This window comes from Notamacropus eugenii, chromosome 7 (genome assembly GCF_028372415.1).
Source record: "Notamacropus eugenii isolate mMacEug1 chromosome 7, mMacEug1.pri_v2, whole genome shotgun sequence".
Lineage (NCBI taxonomy): Eukaryota > Metazoa > Chordata > Mammalia > Diprotodontia > Macropodidae > Notamacropus > Notamacropus eugenii.
Window position 1 is genome coordinate 60,731,483 of NC_092878.1, and position 16,035 is coordinate 60,747,517.

The 16,035-nt window shown below is 40.6% G+C and overlaps 1 protein-coding gene across 1 annotated transcript; it reads right to left on the minus strand.

The window, feature by feature from the left end:
• Positions 1-6,082: 6,082 nt before the first annotated feature.
• On the minus strand, positions 6,083-15,410 carry ZDHHC22 (zDHHC palmitoyltransferase 22). Its single transcript, XM_072624388.1, has 2 exons — positions 14,846-15,410; positions 6,083-6,411 (listed from the first exon to the last, which is right to left on the minus strand). Exons 1-2 carry the CDS (start codon positions 15,408-15,410, stop codon positions 6,146-6,148), a joined length of 831 nt encoding a protein of 276 aa, XP_072480489.1. The 3' UTR covers positions 6,083-6,145.
• Between the last annotated feature and the right edge of the window lie 625 nt (positions 15,411-16,035).

Sequence of the window (16,035 nt, forward strand, 5' to 3'; positions counted from 1 at the left end):
CAGACTTCAAAAAAAGTTCAGTCTCAAAAAGAAATTGCTTCATCAAGTTCAATTATCAATATGTCTAGACAAGTTGGTCTTTTTTAAAGCTAACATGAACTTTTAAATAATTCTTGCCATTGATCTACTGTTTGACCTTGGACAAACTCCATTATTCATTCATTCATCAGATATTAATTGATTGCCTGCTACGTACCCTATAAAAGATTTGAAAAAATTATAAGGCCCTGCCTTAGCCCCTGTAGATCCCTGAAGGATAGTAACATGATGAAATAAGTATTTTAATAGTAATAATAATGGCTAGCATTTTTATAGTACTTAAAGATTTGCAAAGTATTTTACACATTATCTCATATTATCCTTACAACAACTTTGTGAGTTAGATCCCCATTTACAAAGGAAACTGAGACCAAAAGAGGTTAAACTACTTGCCTAGGGTCATGCAACTAGCAAAGCATGAGACAGAATTTGAACTCAGATCTTCCTGACTCCAAATCCAGCACTCTCTTTACTATTCCAGTAGTGTCAAACTCAAATATAAATGGGGACCCTAATCTGCATGCAAGTATCTTCTCAGGCTGCATACATACATAATATGTAATATTATCTGCTTTATTATATTTTTATTCATTTTGTTAAGTATTTCCCACTTACATTTTAGTCTGGTTCAGGCCACCCTGGAGAGTGTGGTGAACAACATGTTTGATACCTCTGAACTATTCCACCTAGCTGCCTGATAGCTTAATTTCATAACAGTATAGGAGAGGAATTGTAGACAGAGTCTAGAATCAGGAGAGACACCAGACTATTACAGTGATCCTGGTAATAGGAGATGTCAGGCTAGACCACTGTGGTGTCCATGTAAACACAGGCAAGATGTGTGGCACATTCAGAAGGAATATTTGGCAGAAATTGTTTTAAGGGGAGAGAAGTGTCACAAAAAAAAGCTTACAAAATTTCATAGAAAATTATGGTTTTACTGATATATAAAGGGAAATTGGGGGAGGCATTTGGTCTAGGGGAAAGTATAATGCATTCATTTTGGAATGTGTTGAGTCTGAGGTAATAACAGGGTATCCAGTTGAAAAGATAAGAAGCTGGATCTTGGGTGAGAGGTCAAGGAGAATGAGACTTGCCAAAAGATGCTTAGATTTGATAGCAAGGAATTCTTTGGAAACCTCTGAGAGGGCAACTTCAATAGTGTGGTGGAGATAGTAAGTGAAGGCCTATTTCTTCAAGAAGTTTGACAGTAAAAATAAGGGACAGTAGCTATGATTATGGTTATTAAACTCAGACAGAGGGGTCAATTGTTTTTTCCATGATAAGGAAGATGTGTACATGTCAGACAGGAAGCAGTCAATAGAGTGAAAAAGATTGACACTGTTGAAGAAGAAAGGATGCTAGAGACCTGTGGAACAGTACTGTGGAGCAGATTTGTGTGGCAGAGTGATTGAGAAATGACATTTTCTATCTATACAAATATAAGAGAAGAATATGGTCCAATTCTCAGGAAGAATTTTAGCGTTTCACTGAGCATATTTGGTATGAAATAACCCATATGCAAAGGGTATCATTCTTTCTTCAACATTCCATTCTCCCAACCACTAAGGTTCAGAAAGATTGTTCCCATTATTTTGTTTTATACCTTTGAAACCCACAGAGGCAGTGTAGTATAGTGGATTTACAAATGGCCTCAGAACCAGGAAGAAGCAGGTCGAAGCCTTGCTTCTGACACTGACTGACTGTGTGACCCAGGGCAAATCACTTAGCCTCTCAGTTCTCTCAGGTAATTCTCTAAAACTGTTGCAGAGATGCTGCTGACAATTATTGGTATTTTCCCAGTCTTTTTAAATATTTTTTTCTCAATCAAATGTAAACAAAAATTTTAACATTAGGCTTCTTTTTAAATTTTGAGTTCCAAATTCCTTTCCTCCTCAAGAAGACAAGCAAGTTGATATAAATTATACGTGTGCAGTAATGCAAAACATTTCTACATTGGCCATTGCAAAAGAAAACACAGACCAAAAAAATCAAAACAGTAAAGTTAAAAAATGTTCCAATCTTCACTTCGACTCCATCAGTTATTTCTCTTGAGGTGGATAGCATTTTTCATAATACATCCTACAAAATTGTCTTAGATCATTGTGTTGTTGAGAATAGCAAAGTCATTTACAGTTGGTCATCATACAATATTGCTTTTATTGTGTGTAATATTCTCCTGGTTCTGCTCACTTCACTTTGTATCAGTTCATATAAATCTTCCCAGGTTTTTCTGAAAGCAGGTCATTTCTTACAGCACAATAGCATTCCATCACAATCATATACCACAACTTATTCAGCCCCCAGTGGATGGGCATCCCCTTAATTTCCAATTCTTTGCCACCACTAAAGGAGCAACTGTAAATATTTTTATACATATAGGTTCTTTTCCTTTTTCTTAGATCTCTTTGTGGTACAGACTTAGTAGTACTTTTCCTGTCTTCTTAAACCATACATCTCTTCTCCACATACTCTGTGATCTAGTGACACTAGCCCCCTTGCTGTTCCTCAAACAAAAACTGAGTCTCCCAACTCTAGACATTTTTACTTTCTGTTCCGCATGTCTGGAACACTCTCCCTCCTTATCTCCACCTCTTGGCTTCCCTGGCTTCTTCAACTCCCAGCTAAAATCTATCTTCTACAGGAAGCCTTTCCCAGTTTCTCTTAACTCTAGACCATAGGGTTTTCTTGGAAAAGAAATCTTTCTCCAGTGAGCTAAGGCAAACAGGTTAAGTGACTTAATGAAGATCACACATCTAGCAAGTGGTCAGAGGTGAACTCAGGTTTCCCAGGCCTGCCACTCTATCTTCTGACCTGTCTAGCTGTTCTTGATGCTCACTAGCTGTGTGATATTAAATTATTTCATCTCTTAGTACATCAGCTTTCCCATCAATGGGGGTGGGAGCAGAGGTGGTACTAATACTTGCACAATTTACACGCTTGGTTATAATAAGAATCAAATGAGATATGGTATGTAAAAGTTTCTTTGTGTAAAGCAACCATATAAACCTATGCTAGTACTCCTTCTCTAAAGCTTTTAGCCTCACAATTAAGATTTCCTGGGAATGTCTAGTTTATGGTCATTCTCATTTGGCTTCCTGTCAATAGATTTCTTTTTATGCCTCAGTGGGAAGAGACTGTGCTACAGCAGCCCCAGTGCCCATTCCTCATGGGAAATAGCAAGGCAGTATAGGCAGGAGCCAGAAAATGTCTGTGGACCCAGGTGCAACAAAGAGAGCTACAGTCCCAGGAGAAAGGAAACTGGTTGAAACAGTGATGGGATGAATGGGACTGCTCTATGTAAAAGAATGGCTTTCCTTCTATAGAAGGAAGAGAAAAATATGTTGGTTTACTAATATTAAAAAGAGCCCATCTAAAACCCTTTTGGTCCCTGGATTTTGGAATGAAGACTTCCAAGAAGAAAGTACATTTCATTAGATGAAAAGATTGAGGCATGGCAAATTGAAATAGATAGCATATGATGGTACTGTGAGTGTATATAATAGTAGAATAGGAGGAGAAGAGATGGGAAAAGTAGAGAACTCAGAAGCTCCAGAGCAGGAAGAAAAAAGGAGGAAGAGATAGAAAATGGTGAAGTGGTGGAGAAATAGGAGTGGGAAGAAGGAGAGAAAGAGTTGGAGAAAGTGGAGATATTGAAGAAGAAGGCAGAAGATAAAGGCATGGCAAATAAGAAAAAGGAGAAAGAAATGAAGAGGAGGAGAAAGAAGAGAAAGGGGAATATCCTTGATGTGCCCATAAATCACCAGTGAACAGTTATAGCACACCCATGTGAGGGTTAAACACAGCATAATAAATCAGCTGACAGCCAAAGAGTCCAGATGGTAACTTAAAATAAATTTTAAAAAACAAACACTTTATTGTCACTCATTGTTGAAAATACAGTACTGTGTGTGAGTGTCACTTGGTTCCTCCACACACCCTATTGAGAAGAGTCAGACTTCTGTCTTCCTAACTTTTGCTTGCCCCACTTCTTTTCTTAGGTTATTCTGTACTGACATTCCCAGTAAACCTGCAGGCCCCAAGAAACTATATCACCAGTTTCATAGCTGGGAAGGAGTTGGCAAGGGCTCTTTAGAATCAGGAGAGGGTCAGGACCTTGATTTTGATTTTCCATCTCTAATCCAGTATAGGCGATTGCGGTCAGAGATCCTTAGATTTGGAGAATACTTGGTTGCCAGAAACCAGGACTCCCCACCCACTGATTCTCCCCAATCTGGTTTGTTAAAAGATTCTCCCTGTTATTGCTAACTTACTATTTATCCTCCCCTTCCAGGTTTACTACAGGTTGTGATAGAACTAAAGTGTCAAGTGACCTAATCTTTGACACTAATTCATCCAACTTCTCTTGAATACTTCCAAAGATGGAGATTCCATTGTTGGGAAAGTCTAAGAATTCAAAAGGTCTTTGTTACAGTGAGCTGAAATGAGGTATAGAATAATGAGTACTGGATTTGGAGTCAGAATATCTGGTTTTGATTTCTGACTCTGTCATGTCCTTGGATTACTTTGAGCAAATTCTGTCACTTCTTTGGACTTGTTTCTTCCTCTGTTGTTGGACTATACAACCTCTAACAACTTTTCCAGCTCTGAACTCTTATTTGCATATGATCCTTTATACATATACAGGTTTCTTTGATAAGTCTTCCTCTATAACAATACACTCTCATTCATCAAAAACTCCTTTTGTTTTAACCTCAGGCTCTTTCATCCTTGAACCCAACACACTGCAGTCCATGCTACTGACCCAACACACACAGTCACCAAACACTGTCACACATCTTTTTAACTTATCTTCACTTCTCCTTTTTATCTTTCTGACTACTGTCCTTGTCTTCCTGGCTGCCAACCAAGTAAGAAGAGCTGGAAAGGAGTCAGGTGGATGAGAAGCAATTGGCTTTCAAATCAGACTGATCACTAGACTCTGAGATGCGGAAAGCAGCAGAGACAGGGTGCGGTGGGGTAGGCAGGACAGCTGGCTGATTGGAAAGTAAAAATACGAGGCCATCTGCTGTCACCTTGATGTGTTATTATGAAATGGAGTAAGTGAATCAGTCTTGGAAGAGAGAGGGCATGGAGGGAGTGTCCCAGTCTGGAGTAGGAATCAGGAGATCTGGGTTCTAGTACCAGTTTGTCACTGACTGATGGTATGGGAAATCTCTGGAATTCTATTTCCTACAAAATGAAGGAGTTGAGTTACATAGTCTCTAAGATCCTTTCCTGAATTAACATTGTAGAGGAAATGTGGAGTAGTATAAAAGCATTGGGCTTAAAGTCAAGAAAGATCTGGGGTCAGATCCTACTATCTTTACCATTTAACCATGAAAAGTCATTTAAATTTGCTGAGCCTCAGATTCCTACCTGTGAAATTGGGATAATAATACCTGTAGTACCTACCTCATAGTGGAGCTGTGAGGTTCAAGTGAGATAAATAGATGCAAAGTGCTTTACAAATTTTAACTTACTATATTAATGTAAGTTATTATTATTCTAAAATTCTCTTACTCTCTCCTATAGTTGGCAGGATAAGGGCGAGCAACTGCTTGGCTACTTCTCATACATTTTATTTTTAAATGTTTCTCATCGCCTCCAAGGTCACTCTGAGATTTGCATCAGCCTCAGCAATCCATCATTCCCCAACCTTACCCTCATCAGGGTATTGGAGGAAGACTACATACAACTAATCCTAACTAATGGTGACATCATATATAATTTTTATGAGTAGAGACAGAGGGATTGGGAGGTTGTGGGTGAGGAGAGAAGAGGATATCTAAGAGAAAGTTCTGAGAGCAGTGGGAGTCAGTCCTAAGGGAATTCATGGTCATTTTGTCTGTTTTCCTAGTGACACAAGTATCAGAATTCTGGGCTATTGGATTTCCTCTCTACCGAGTGGCAGTTGGTTCTCTATTTAATACTACCTATTTACTTGATTGTAGGTTGGGATGCTGAGAGTTGACTTGACCTTTCCCTACTGCTGAGTATTCTAGTAGATCATGAGTAGAAATGAGAAAATATGCTTGTGTTCAGGCAGGGATAGAGATAAAGAAAAGAAAGGGTGTGAGATAGCAAGCCAGGTAAGGCAGGGCTGTTATTTGCCCTTATGCCGAGGGTATTCACTTCCCACATTGAGCATGGGAATAAGAAGACCCAGGAGCCATCTCTTTCCGAAGACCTCTTGCAGATTCTTCCTCCAGGGGCGGGCACGAACCACCATCCCCTTCCGCACCTGGTGTCGGGTCTGTCCCCTGAGCACCAACAGAAGTTGATGGCAGCAGAAGCCAGCACAAGCCAGTCCAATCCCAAACCAGAGGTATAGCATGAGGATGACGAACATTTCAGAACCAAGGACAGCTCCTGGTAGGGGGTGGGGAGCAATAAGGAGGAGCAGGGAAAAAAGGAGAGAGAACATTTTATATACCCAGACCACGTACAGAAACATTACCCATTCATGCATTTCCGCCAAGGAGATTAATGAGACCGAAGCTACATTTTGAAGCTTTTGCAGACAGAGCTGCAGCAAGGCAAGAAAAGAAATGAACTAACTGCCCTAACTTTTTTTTTTTTCTGTGCTGCTGCTGTTTATCAGGGTCACAGGAAGGGAGGGCCAGGCGGATGAAAGGGAGAGAGAATAGAAACGGTGATTTATAAAGGTAAGAGAGCCATTATGCTTTTCATTTAGGGAACATGAAAAAGAACACTTGGTATTTCTATGGAGTTGTATCATTACTTTCCTTCTTTCTATCTCTCAGCTGGGAACAAGAAAAGAGAATATTTTATATCAGGAGAGAGGAACAAAATCATGGCATTACAGGACAAAACAGGAAGTCTGTCACTAGATGGTTGTCATTTTATAAGGTACATGAGTTAACTGGGATGGAATGCTGCCTCTAGACTGTGATCTAATGGAAAAAAAAAATAGTTTCAGACCCAGAAGATCTCGTTTCAAATCCTACCTCTGCTATTTACTAGCTCAAACAAATAATTTCATCTCTTTGGCTCTCAGTTCCCTCATTTTGTCAAACAAGAGAGTTTGATCAAGGACATCTTTAAGTGCCCTTTCAGTTGTAACCTTCTGTGACAAAATTGCCAAGAGTAAGTCACAGAGTTAACTCTAAGAATACTCACCTCAGGAGTGATTAAAAGTCATTAAAGTATTGGCAGCAGGGTGAACAGAGCACTCATTTTAGACTCCTCAAAGTGAATGGTTTACAGAACTATCTAATATATATTCCTGCCTATAAGTAAGACTATACTTAAACTGACTCAGGTAGGTCATTGTCTGTCTCATTCTTCAGTTTTTCTATGAGGGAATAGTCTAAACTTGTCAGCCTCTCACAACCAGGAAGTTCTTCCTTAATTCTGACCTCAATATATTTTGCTTATCCCAATTAACTCATAAAATGGAAAGTTTCCTAAAGATACGAACTTTTAGGGACTGGTTAAGGTTTACATTTAACTCAAACTAAACAAGTTTGGATCAAGCCAACCTCAACTGGAAATGACTCACATGAACATGTTTTATCAGCTTAGCTGTTCTTTGAGCTCAAAAGGGACATCAAAGCAATTTTCAAACAGCTCCGGTTGAGAGGGAAACTAACCAGTTTTTAGCTCTAGTTCTACTTTCAATTCTCTCTAATCGTGGTCACTCATCTATTTTACAGCTGTGAAAAGCATGTCTGAAGGAAATGAAGTACAGTGGCTTAGGCTAAATTCCAAAGCCCCAAACACAAACTCTGCCTTGCTCTTCTGGTATCTGATGGGCTATTTAGGTATGCCTTTATCCTTTGAATTATTATGTATATTCTTTAAGGCCCAATTCAACTGACCTCTCCTTCAAGAAGGCAAAATGGAGCAGTGAATAGATTACTAATTTGGAGTCAGAGGACTTTCCTTCAAATCTAGTCTCTACCATTCATTGTTTGTGTGACTCTAAGTAGCATAACCTTCCTTGGCCTTCATTTTGTCCTCTGTGACATGATGCAACTTGACGATGATTTCAGAAGTCCTTATATTCCTAATAGAAAAATTTATATCCATAATGCTTTCTTATCCCTCCAATGATAATGACCTTTCCCCCTTTAGATTTTATATGCATTGTGTTTGTAGCTTTCATTTATTATCTTGTATTATAGTTATTTAGAATGTGTCATGCCCTGCTACTAAACCATACATTTCCCATTCATGACAATTGGGAACATGTCTTGAATGAATTTTGCATGTCTACCAGTACTTTAAAACAAATCTATCCACTGTCGTTATTTAATAAACGTTTCTTGAATTGAGTTGCTTCAAATCCACCCAAATAGTTTATGTGACGGCCATAAGAACAGAGCCTAGGAGCTGTCCTTTATTTCCTTTTTTCTTTCTTATGAGATAATACTATCTCCTTAAATGATTTTAAAATGACATTCATTAGGAGTTTTATAATCTATTCTTGGTTTTGAATTCCAAATTCCATCCCATAATTCCAGTTGTGTTCCCTTTCTCTCTCCTTGCTGGTTGACCTATTCCCTAGCCCCATAGACTTCAGTTCACTCATTACTTTAGGTCTTGCCTAGATCTTGCCTTTTTAAATCTAGGTGGGGCCTGTTGAGAGGGGTGTTATCTGGCCAGGCAGGGAAGAAACAGGAGTGGGTAAGGGCTTCCTCATTAGCATTTTTGTCTCAAACTCCCAGGGGCGTTGGTGATTGTCCTTTTTTGCAAAGTCAGAGATAAATAAATAAGTGCAGATGCCCAGGAGGCTGAGACTTCAGTCCAGCTGGCATTTCAAAGAACCACCTTCTGCCAGCATGCTATGGGGAGGGGAGGAAGGACCAGGATAATTTTGTTTTTTTAAGCCATCCCTCTGACCCATTTCTTCTCCTGTCAGTTCTGGTTATTACTGGTTGTCCACAGGCCAAGAAAGGAACAAGTGCCTTTAGGATTCCCCATAGCATTGCTTCAGTCAGGGCTCAAGGAATGTGGACTGGAAAGAGTTACCCTTATGGGATGAGAAAGATGAGGAGAGGAAATGTCTCAGCAATTAGTCCTACATACATAGTCTGACTTTGTCTTTTCTTGCTGCTCAGTAAGAGTTCCAGGGACAAGCCATGACAAGACAGAGCTATTTACCACAGGATTTTATCTAGGGATACAGCCTAGTGATAATTCAAGCCTGGAATAGAGAGGATGCAGTGTCTACAAGCTGGGACGTGTTTTCTTTCTAGGTGTTTGAACTGTCTAGACCCATTGCCTCTGCTCCTTCTAATGTGTAATTATAACTGATATTTTATAGAATCATAAAATCTTAAGAGTTAGATTTTGAATCCAACTACCTAGCCAAAGCAGATTTTTTCCTTTAATAAACCCTGGTGGACAATACTCATCTAGATATGACTTACACCTTTCCAGTGACAGGAAGCTCATTATCTCCCAAATAGCCCTTTCCATTTTTGGACTGCTTTAAATGTTAGAAAGTTTTTTGGCACCTTTCTTCTGAAGACCTCTAGGCACTATATCTTATTTATCATAGCTTGCCAAGAGAAAGTCAGGTTATTTCATCCCCATTCTAAAGAAATGAGAAATCTGAGGTTGAGGGAGATGAAGCAAACGTGTTCTCTAAGTCACTCAGCAGATTAATGGAAAGACCTTAAGCTCCTTAGGATCACAGATTTAGAGTTCTACTAGTTTCACCTCTTTATTTGTAAACGAGGAAATCAAAGCCCCTAGGGGGTCAGTTAAATTGCCCAAGATCATGCAGATTGAGAGTGGCAAAGTCAGGATTCAAATCCAGGCCTTCTGATTCCAAATCTAATGTTCTCTCTACTGTACCAAGCTGTGGAAATGTTGAATGAGATTTTTATTTTTGTATCTAACAAGGTGGCATGCCTACTTAGCAATGCTGCTTCTCTAGTTTTTGCAAATGGACAATAACCGGGCACCACTTGAGCCAGTTCTGGATTTTCTAGACTTTCTCAGAGGCTGGGGACAGGTGGATGGCAATGGGTGTGGCTTCAAATCTTTGGAATGAAAGCTACTGGAGGAGAAAGAAATTATTGAAGGGATAGGAAGGAGGTGACAATGGAAAACCTCAGTAGAAGTTATGTGCCTCAGTGGGTTGGACAGGGGGTGTAGGTGTGGAAGGTAGGAAGATAACTTTAGGAAGGTCTGGAAAGAGATAAAGGAATGATAACAAGAGAGGGAAGAAGGATGAGGTAGTACAGTAGTACTTGGCATCAGAAGTTGTATCTATAGGACTTTTTGGGTATTTAAACTTTTGGGTATTTAACCATTTAACCTCTTGAATAATTTCTTCATTTATAAAATAGATATTATAATTTTATTTAAAAAAATAGAGATAATAATAAAGCAGCTAAGTGGTGCAATGGATACAGCACCAGCCCTGGAGTTAAGAAGACACAAGTTCAAATCCAGCCACAGACACTTAATAGCTTTGTGATCCTGGGCAAGTCACTTAGCCCTGTTTGTCTCAGTTTCCTCATCTGTAACATGAACTGGAGAAGGAAATGGCAAAGCATCCCAGTATCTTTGCTAAGAAACCCCCAAGTAGGGCAACAAAGAGTCATACATAACTGAAACAACTGAACAGCAATAAAATTATGTATCCCCCAGTAATGTTGTGAGCAAAGTGCTTTGTTAACTATAAAGTGCCATATTGATGTTCTTAGGATAAGAGAGGGAGCAAAAACACAAAACACTTTTGTTTATTCTCCTTGGATGGAGTGGAGTGGGGATTGAGCAGACCACAGGCTCATTCCTAATTCATTTGTAGGTGGAGCTTTGTGTTGGTCACCAGGCCACTTTCTGGGTATCCACAACTATGGATAGAATTCTATCAACTTAAAATAAGGGGCTTCTTTTTATCCCCCTCCTCCTCCCAAACTGAGTAAATTTTGAATAGACTTCAGGCTGCACTCTGGAGTGGTTCCCAGACTTGTTCTTATCATTAATAGACACTTATTTCAGGATTCTTTATAATAGTCTATTTTAAATTATTAAGCTACTTTGTAAAGAAAGTTTAATAGCAGTTTCATGGCTTTCTATATTCCACCCCATCCCATCTGCCCCAGATCATATGCCTCACTGAACTCACTTCCACTCCCACCCCATCCCTGATCTACCTATTTTGTTAGCAACCACACCGTATCAGATCAATGATAGTCACTTTCCTAGAACCTCTTCTGCTTCAGAAACTGTGAGGCTCTGAGTTCTAGAAAGTCTAGCACCAGCTAAAAGGCACCAGATTTGGAGTTAAAAGACTCCTCAAATCCTAGTTCTTAAATCCTAAGTTATTAGCTTTATGAGTACAGGCAAATCATTTAAACTCCCTTAGTCTCAATTTCCTCATGTGAAAGATAGGGATGATATTTTTATAAATGATTGCACAGCACAGCAGTGAGGAAACTGTTTTGTAGATCTGAGAGTGCTACACGAGTTATTACTGTTATCCTAATAATTGTTCATCAGCTATCTCTTGGTGCAACCCTCAACGTTAAAAGTTTCTCCGGGATTCAGCTAAATGTCAGCTAACCAAGATGGGTGTTTCTCTATATAGTTACTAGCAAGGAGCAAATGGATCTTTGCCTCATTATTCTAACATGTGCAGGGGCATGCTTTCTTCTGGAGTTGATATGCTATCTCTCCACAACCGTCACCCAGCAATATGGAGTGCAATCATCCCCACTTAATACCCCAAGGTCCCTGTCTTTGTGGTTCCTTTATCTTGATGTTACCAAGACAAGAGTAACCACACAGGGACAGGGCCATACTTTCTGGGAGATGGACCACCCTCTGTAGCCCTATGATATTATTTTCTGTGCCAATACTCCTCCACTCTTGGCCATCAACTCAACTAGTGAAATTTTACTCTGGTAATTTCACTGTCTGGGAAGACCTATACTTCAGAAAGATGCATCATCCATACTCTGACCAAAATGATATCTTGTGAGGAGCAAAGTGGTTTTAAAATTTTCCCTTTATGTCCACACACCCCCTACCCCTCAATCTAGTTCCTTCCCACATGATCGTCATTCCAAGAAGCAAGTGGATCAAAAATGTCATTCTCTGTCTTCTTTTGATTTATTCTTATAGAAGGGAGGGAGAAGAATGGGATGGGAGTAGTGGTATGGAGTTGTTACCAACCTCCCTTGCAGAAACAACTCAAGAAGTATGTATGAATAGATTTCAAGTTGTACCTTATACGTGGTATTTCTAGAGATAACATTAGTTGAATACTCTGTATGGGGAAGCCTATGGACAGAAGGCTGGCTGTGTTGCTCTATACTTCTGGATTCACAGGCAGTCATCAGTATGTATGCTACAGGAGGCTACCAGATCTACGATTTAGTAGAGCTAAATTCTTTCCTGGTGACAAGGACTTTCTTTCTTCCTATTAATCTACTTTCATATCTAAAATACATACCCTTATCCCTATCACCCAGCCCAAATTGGGTGAAGGGGGGAGTGATGATGTAGGATTGGGAAGACCTTTTCTAAAGGTGGGTGTTTCCCTGAAGTTTTTAGTCTTCTCTTGCCATAAACAGGTTACAGATTTGAAAGTTTTGTATTAGAAAGGACCATCTAGTCCAGGGTGTTAACCTTTCTTGTGCTATAGACTCCTCAGGCAATCTGGTGAAGCTTATGGTCCCCTTCTCAGAATAATATTTCTAAATGTATAAAAAATGCAGGATTACATAAATGTATAAAATTAAGAAAGAATTACAAAGAAAACCAAGAACTATATGGAAAAATAAAGATAGATCACCTAATCTAGTCCATTCCTCTGAGGAAACTTGTTCAGAGAAAGAGACTTGCCCAAGGTCACCCAGCCAATAACGGACATTCTGACTTTCCAGGGATGCTCTCACTGTTTTTCAGTTTGAGTTCATAGCTTTCTTCCTTCTCTACTCTTAAAGTGGGAAGAGGTACCCACATTCAGGTTAGGTCAGAAGTCAGTGATAGAAAGAGAAAGAATTCAGGCACTCAATTCCAACATGAGGTAAAAGCTATAGTTACCACCACAAGTCAGATCCCATTTAGGTCAGTTACAGTGGTCACTTGGGCAGTATTGCACAGGATGTCCCAAAAAACCTTAGGAGAGTTCTAAACTGCTCAAGCTTAAAATTGTACTAAGACTTTTGGGACACCCTGATTCTGTTCTCTGAAACACTGTTACCATCCAATCAAGTACAGCCTAGAAGTGTACCAGATGGTGATGGGGGAGTGAAAGTGGGGAAGATTTGGGAAATAAGAATCTGTACCTGGGGTTGTTCCCACAGGAGAGTAGTGGAAAGGTAGCTAGATGTAAGGATCAGAAGACCTGGTTTCAAATTCTAGCTCTTCTACTTAATACTTAGGTAACCTTAAACCAGTTGCTTACCCTTAGTTTCTTCCTCTGAAAAACAAGGGGATTGCATTTAGTGTAACCCCAGTGAGAGCTCTGAGATCAGATACAGTTATAAATCTGAGTCTGTGATTTAACCTTTACTAGGTAATCTCCTTATCATTGATATTTTCCTGGAATCTAGGGACAAGCAGGTTCATGAATCTTCTGTTTTTATAAGTCTGTGTATAGGAATGACAAGTGGGTAGTATGGTCAAGAAGACCAGGGTTCAGATCCAGTCTCTGACATTTTACCAGTTGTGTGACCATGAGTAAGTCACTAAATATCTTGAAACTAAAACGCTAAGTCACAGACAGATCAAAATCTGTGATCTGCCTCAATGAAGAGAATTCACACCTGGGCAAAAATCACAACTCCTGACATATTAACAATTCCATACTTTAAGGATCTGAGATTACATCAATGTGGGTGTCTACTCTGCCAGCATAAATCACAATTCCTTTCTTCCCTTGGAAATAGCTTTCATGAGGTACTGTGGCCAAAAATTCATCCCCTTGTGGCCAACCTGGTCATGAGATGCTTCCAGATTAAGTAGATTGATCCTCAGACAATGGGCACATAGCCCATCATTGGGTGTGGACTCAGAGTCTTTCCAGGTTGCTAGAGCTACCAGAATTCATGCTCCAGGGACATAGCCTTCCCAGAATCACCTCCAAACAGGAAAAAGGGAACTTAATGAACAGTGTGAAGGGATCCAGTTGACTCAAATGCTTACAAAGCTCTGGGAAAAACAAAAAATCCTAGAAAGTAGTTATTCATAATTGCTAGGTAGAGCATTCATACAGCACCTGAAGTTTTGCAAAATGTGTTATCGACATCACATCAACCCTGGGAGGTAGCTTCTATTCTTGTCCCCATTTTACAGACAAGGGAACTGAAGCAGACAACAAGTTAAGTGGTGTACTCAAGGTCACACAGCTAGTTTGAGGCCACTTGGGTCTTCCCACGTCATGTCCAGTATTCTATCCACTGGGCCACCTATTAATAGCATATTTATATGGTATCTTATGCTTACAAAATACTTTCTTCACAATAGCCCTGTAAGACAGATAGTACAAGTATTATTACTCCTATTTCGCATGTGAGGGAACTGAAACACAAAGGTTCAGAGAATGTAAGTGACTTGTCCAAGGTCATATAGCCAGTGAAAAAGAGTTAGGAAGAGGCAGGAAAGAGAAATTAAAGATAATAATGCTAATCCCACTCCTGTATCACTTTGGACATGTCATTTCATTTCTCTAGGTCTCATTTTGCTCATCTCTAAACTGAGAGGGTTTGACTTCGTGGTCCCTTAATTCCCTTATAGTTCTATGGGGATGTTGATAATCATCTTGATGGTGGTAACTATGACCTTGAGATTCGTCGCTGTTATCAGGCCAACTTACCTGAAAAAAACTGGCTAATGGAGTGAGGCAGAAGTGTGAGGAAGGCCAAAGGGTGGGCAAAAGAGATGGAGAGTACTGCAGAGATATAGGCCACTCCAGCTACCATGGAGTAGAGACAAGCCAAGGATGTATAGAGGCAAAACATGATGAAGTTTCGCATGTTTCTGCTCCCAATGCAGTTTCCTGTGAAGAAACAGTGGTGGTCGTGTCTCAGGGTCACCCTAGCACAGAGCCTGCAAAAGTGGGTGCTCTGTGAGGAGGATGAGGCCTTCCTGCCTGCCTCTGGCCACTCAGAAGGGTTGCCCACTCCTTTAGCCCCTGCATTCTTTTGGGTGCTCAGATCTTCAGGTGAGTTCTGAATCACCAAGATGTAGTTGCCCAGAGCATTGGCAGAAAGGAAGAGGAAGAGAGCCCCATGTAGCAGAGCCGGAGAGAAGAGAGGGGTGATTGTGGGGTCCTTGAACATGTTGGGGAGGAAGAGGAAGAGCTGCAGGACGAAGGTCACCAGGGAGATGCACAAGAAGTAGACTGGGGCTACCACATTAAGCAATCTGAGAATGAGCATCCTAGATTACATTCCTGCAGAGTAGAGGGAGAGGAGAGGAGAGAGATGTCACTGCCTTAAAGAGAGACAGGGAGACAGAAGGAGAGAGACCTTCCACCCTCCCTCCCTCATCCTCCCCCACTTACCCCACTCCACATACTTTGGCTTTGCATCTTTACATCTCCTTTCCCCACTCCCAACCTGGCCAATAAGCCTCCAAACACCGTACCCAGGAGCTTCCCTCCCACACCACACGGGTCTTTGCCACTGCCCTCCCTCCTCAGTAAGTGACCTGGACTCCTTGATCTTCGAAATTTTCCTCAGCTCTTCTCCTGGCTGAGAGACAGAAGCAGTCTGGGAACCAAGTTCCTGCTCTCTCCTGTGGCCAGCTGCCTCTCTACCTTCCTGGATACCAGTGCCCCCCCCCCTTCCCACATATACTGATGCCCATGTCATACACAGACAGCTGGATGTCTACACGTGGGGGCTGGGAGGCGGGGCGGAGAGAGAGAGGAGAATGAGGGGTAGGTTTAGCTAGAAACACAGAGCTTGCTTTCTTATCCTCTTCAACAGAAATCCAGACCAAGTCTCCCGTTTTTATCTGTTCAAGTCATGGATCTGAAGCTGACCTCCACTACTGCCCCAG

Coding starts and splice junctions, on each gene's coding strand:
- ZDHHC22 (XM_072624388.1), bottom strand. CDS start 15,410: ATGCTCATTCTCAGATTGCTTAATGTGGTAGCCCCAGTCTACTTCTTG. Junction 6,412..14,845: donor CATTAGCCAGTTTTTTTCAG/GTAAGTTGGCCT, acceptor ACCCCCTACCAG/GAGCTGTCCTTGGTTCTGAA.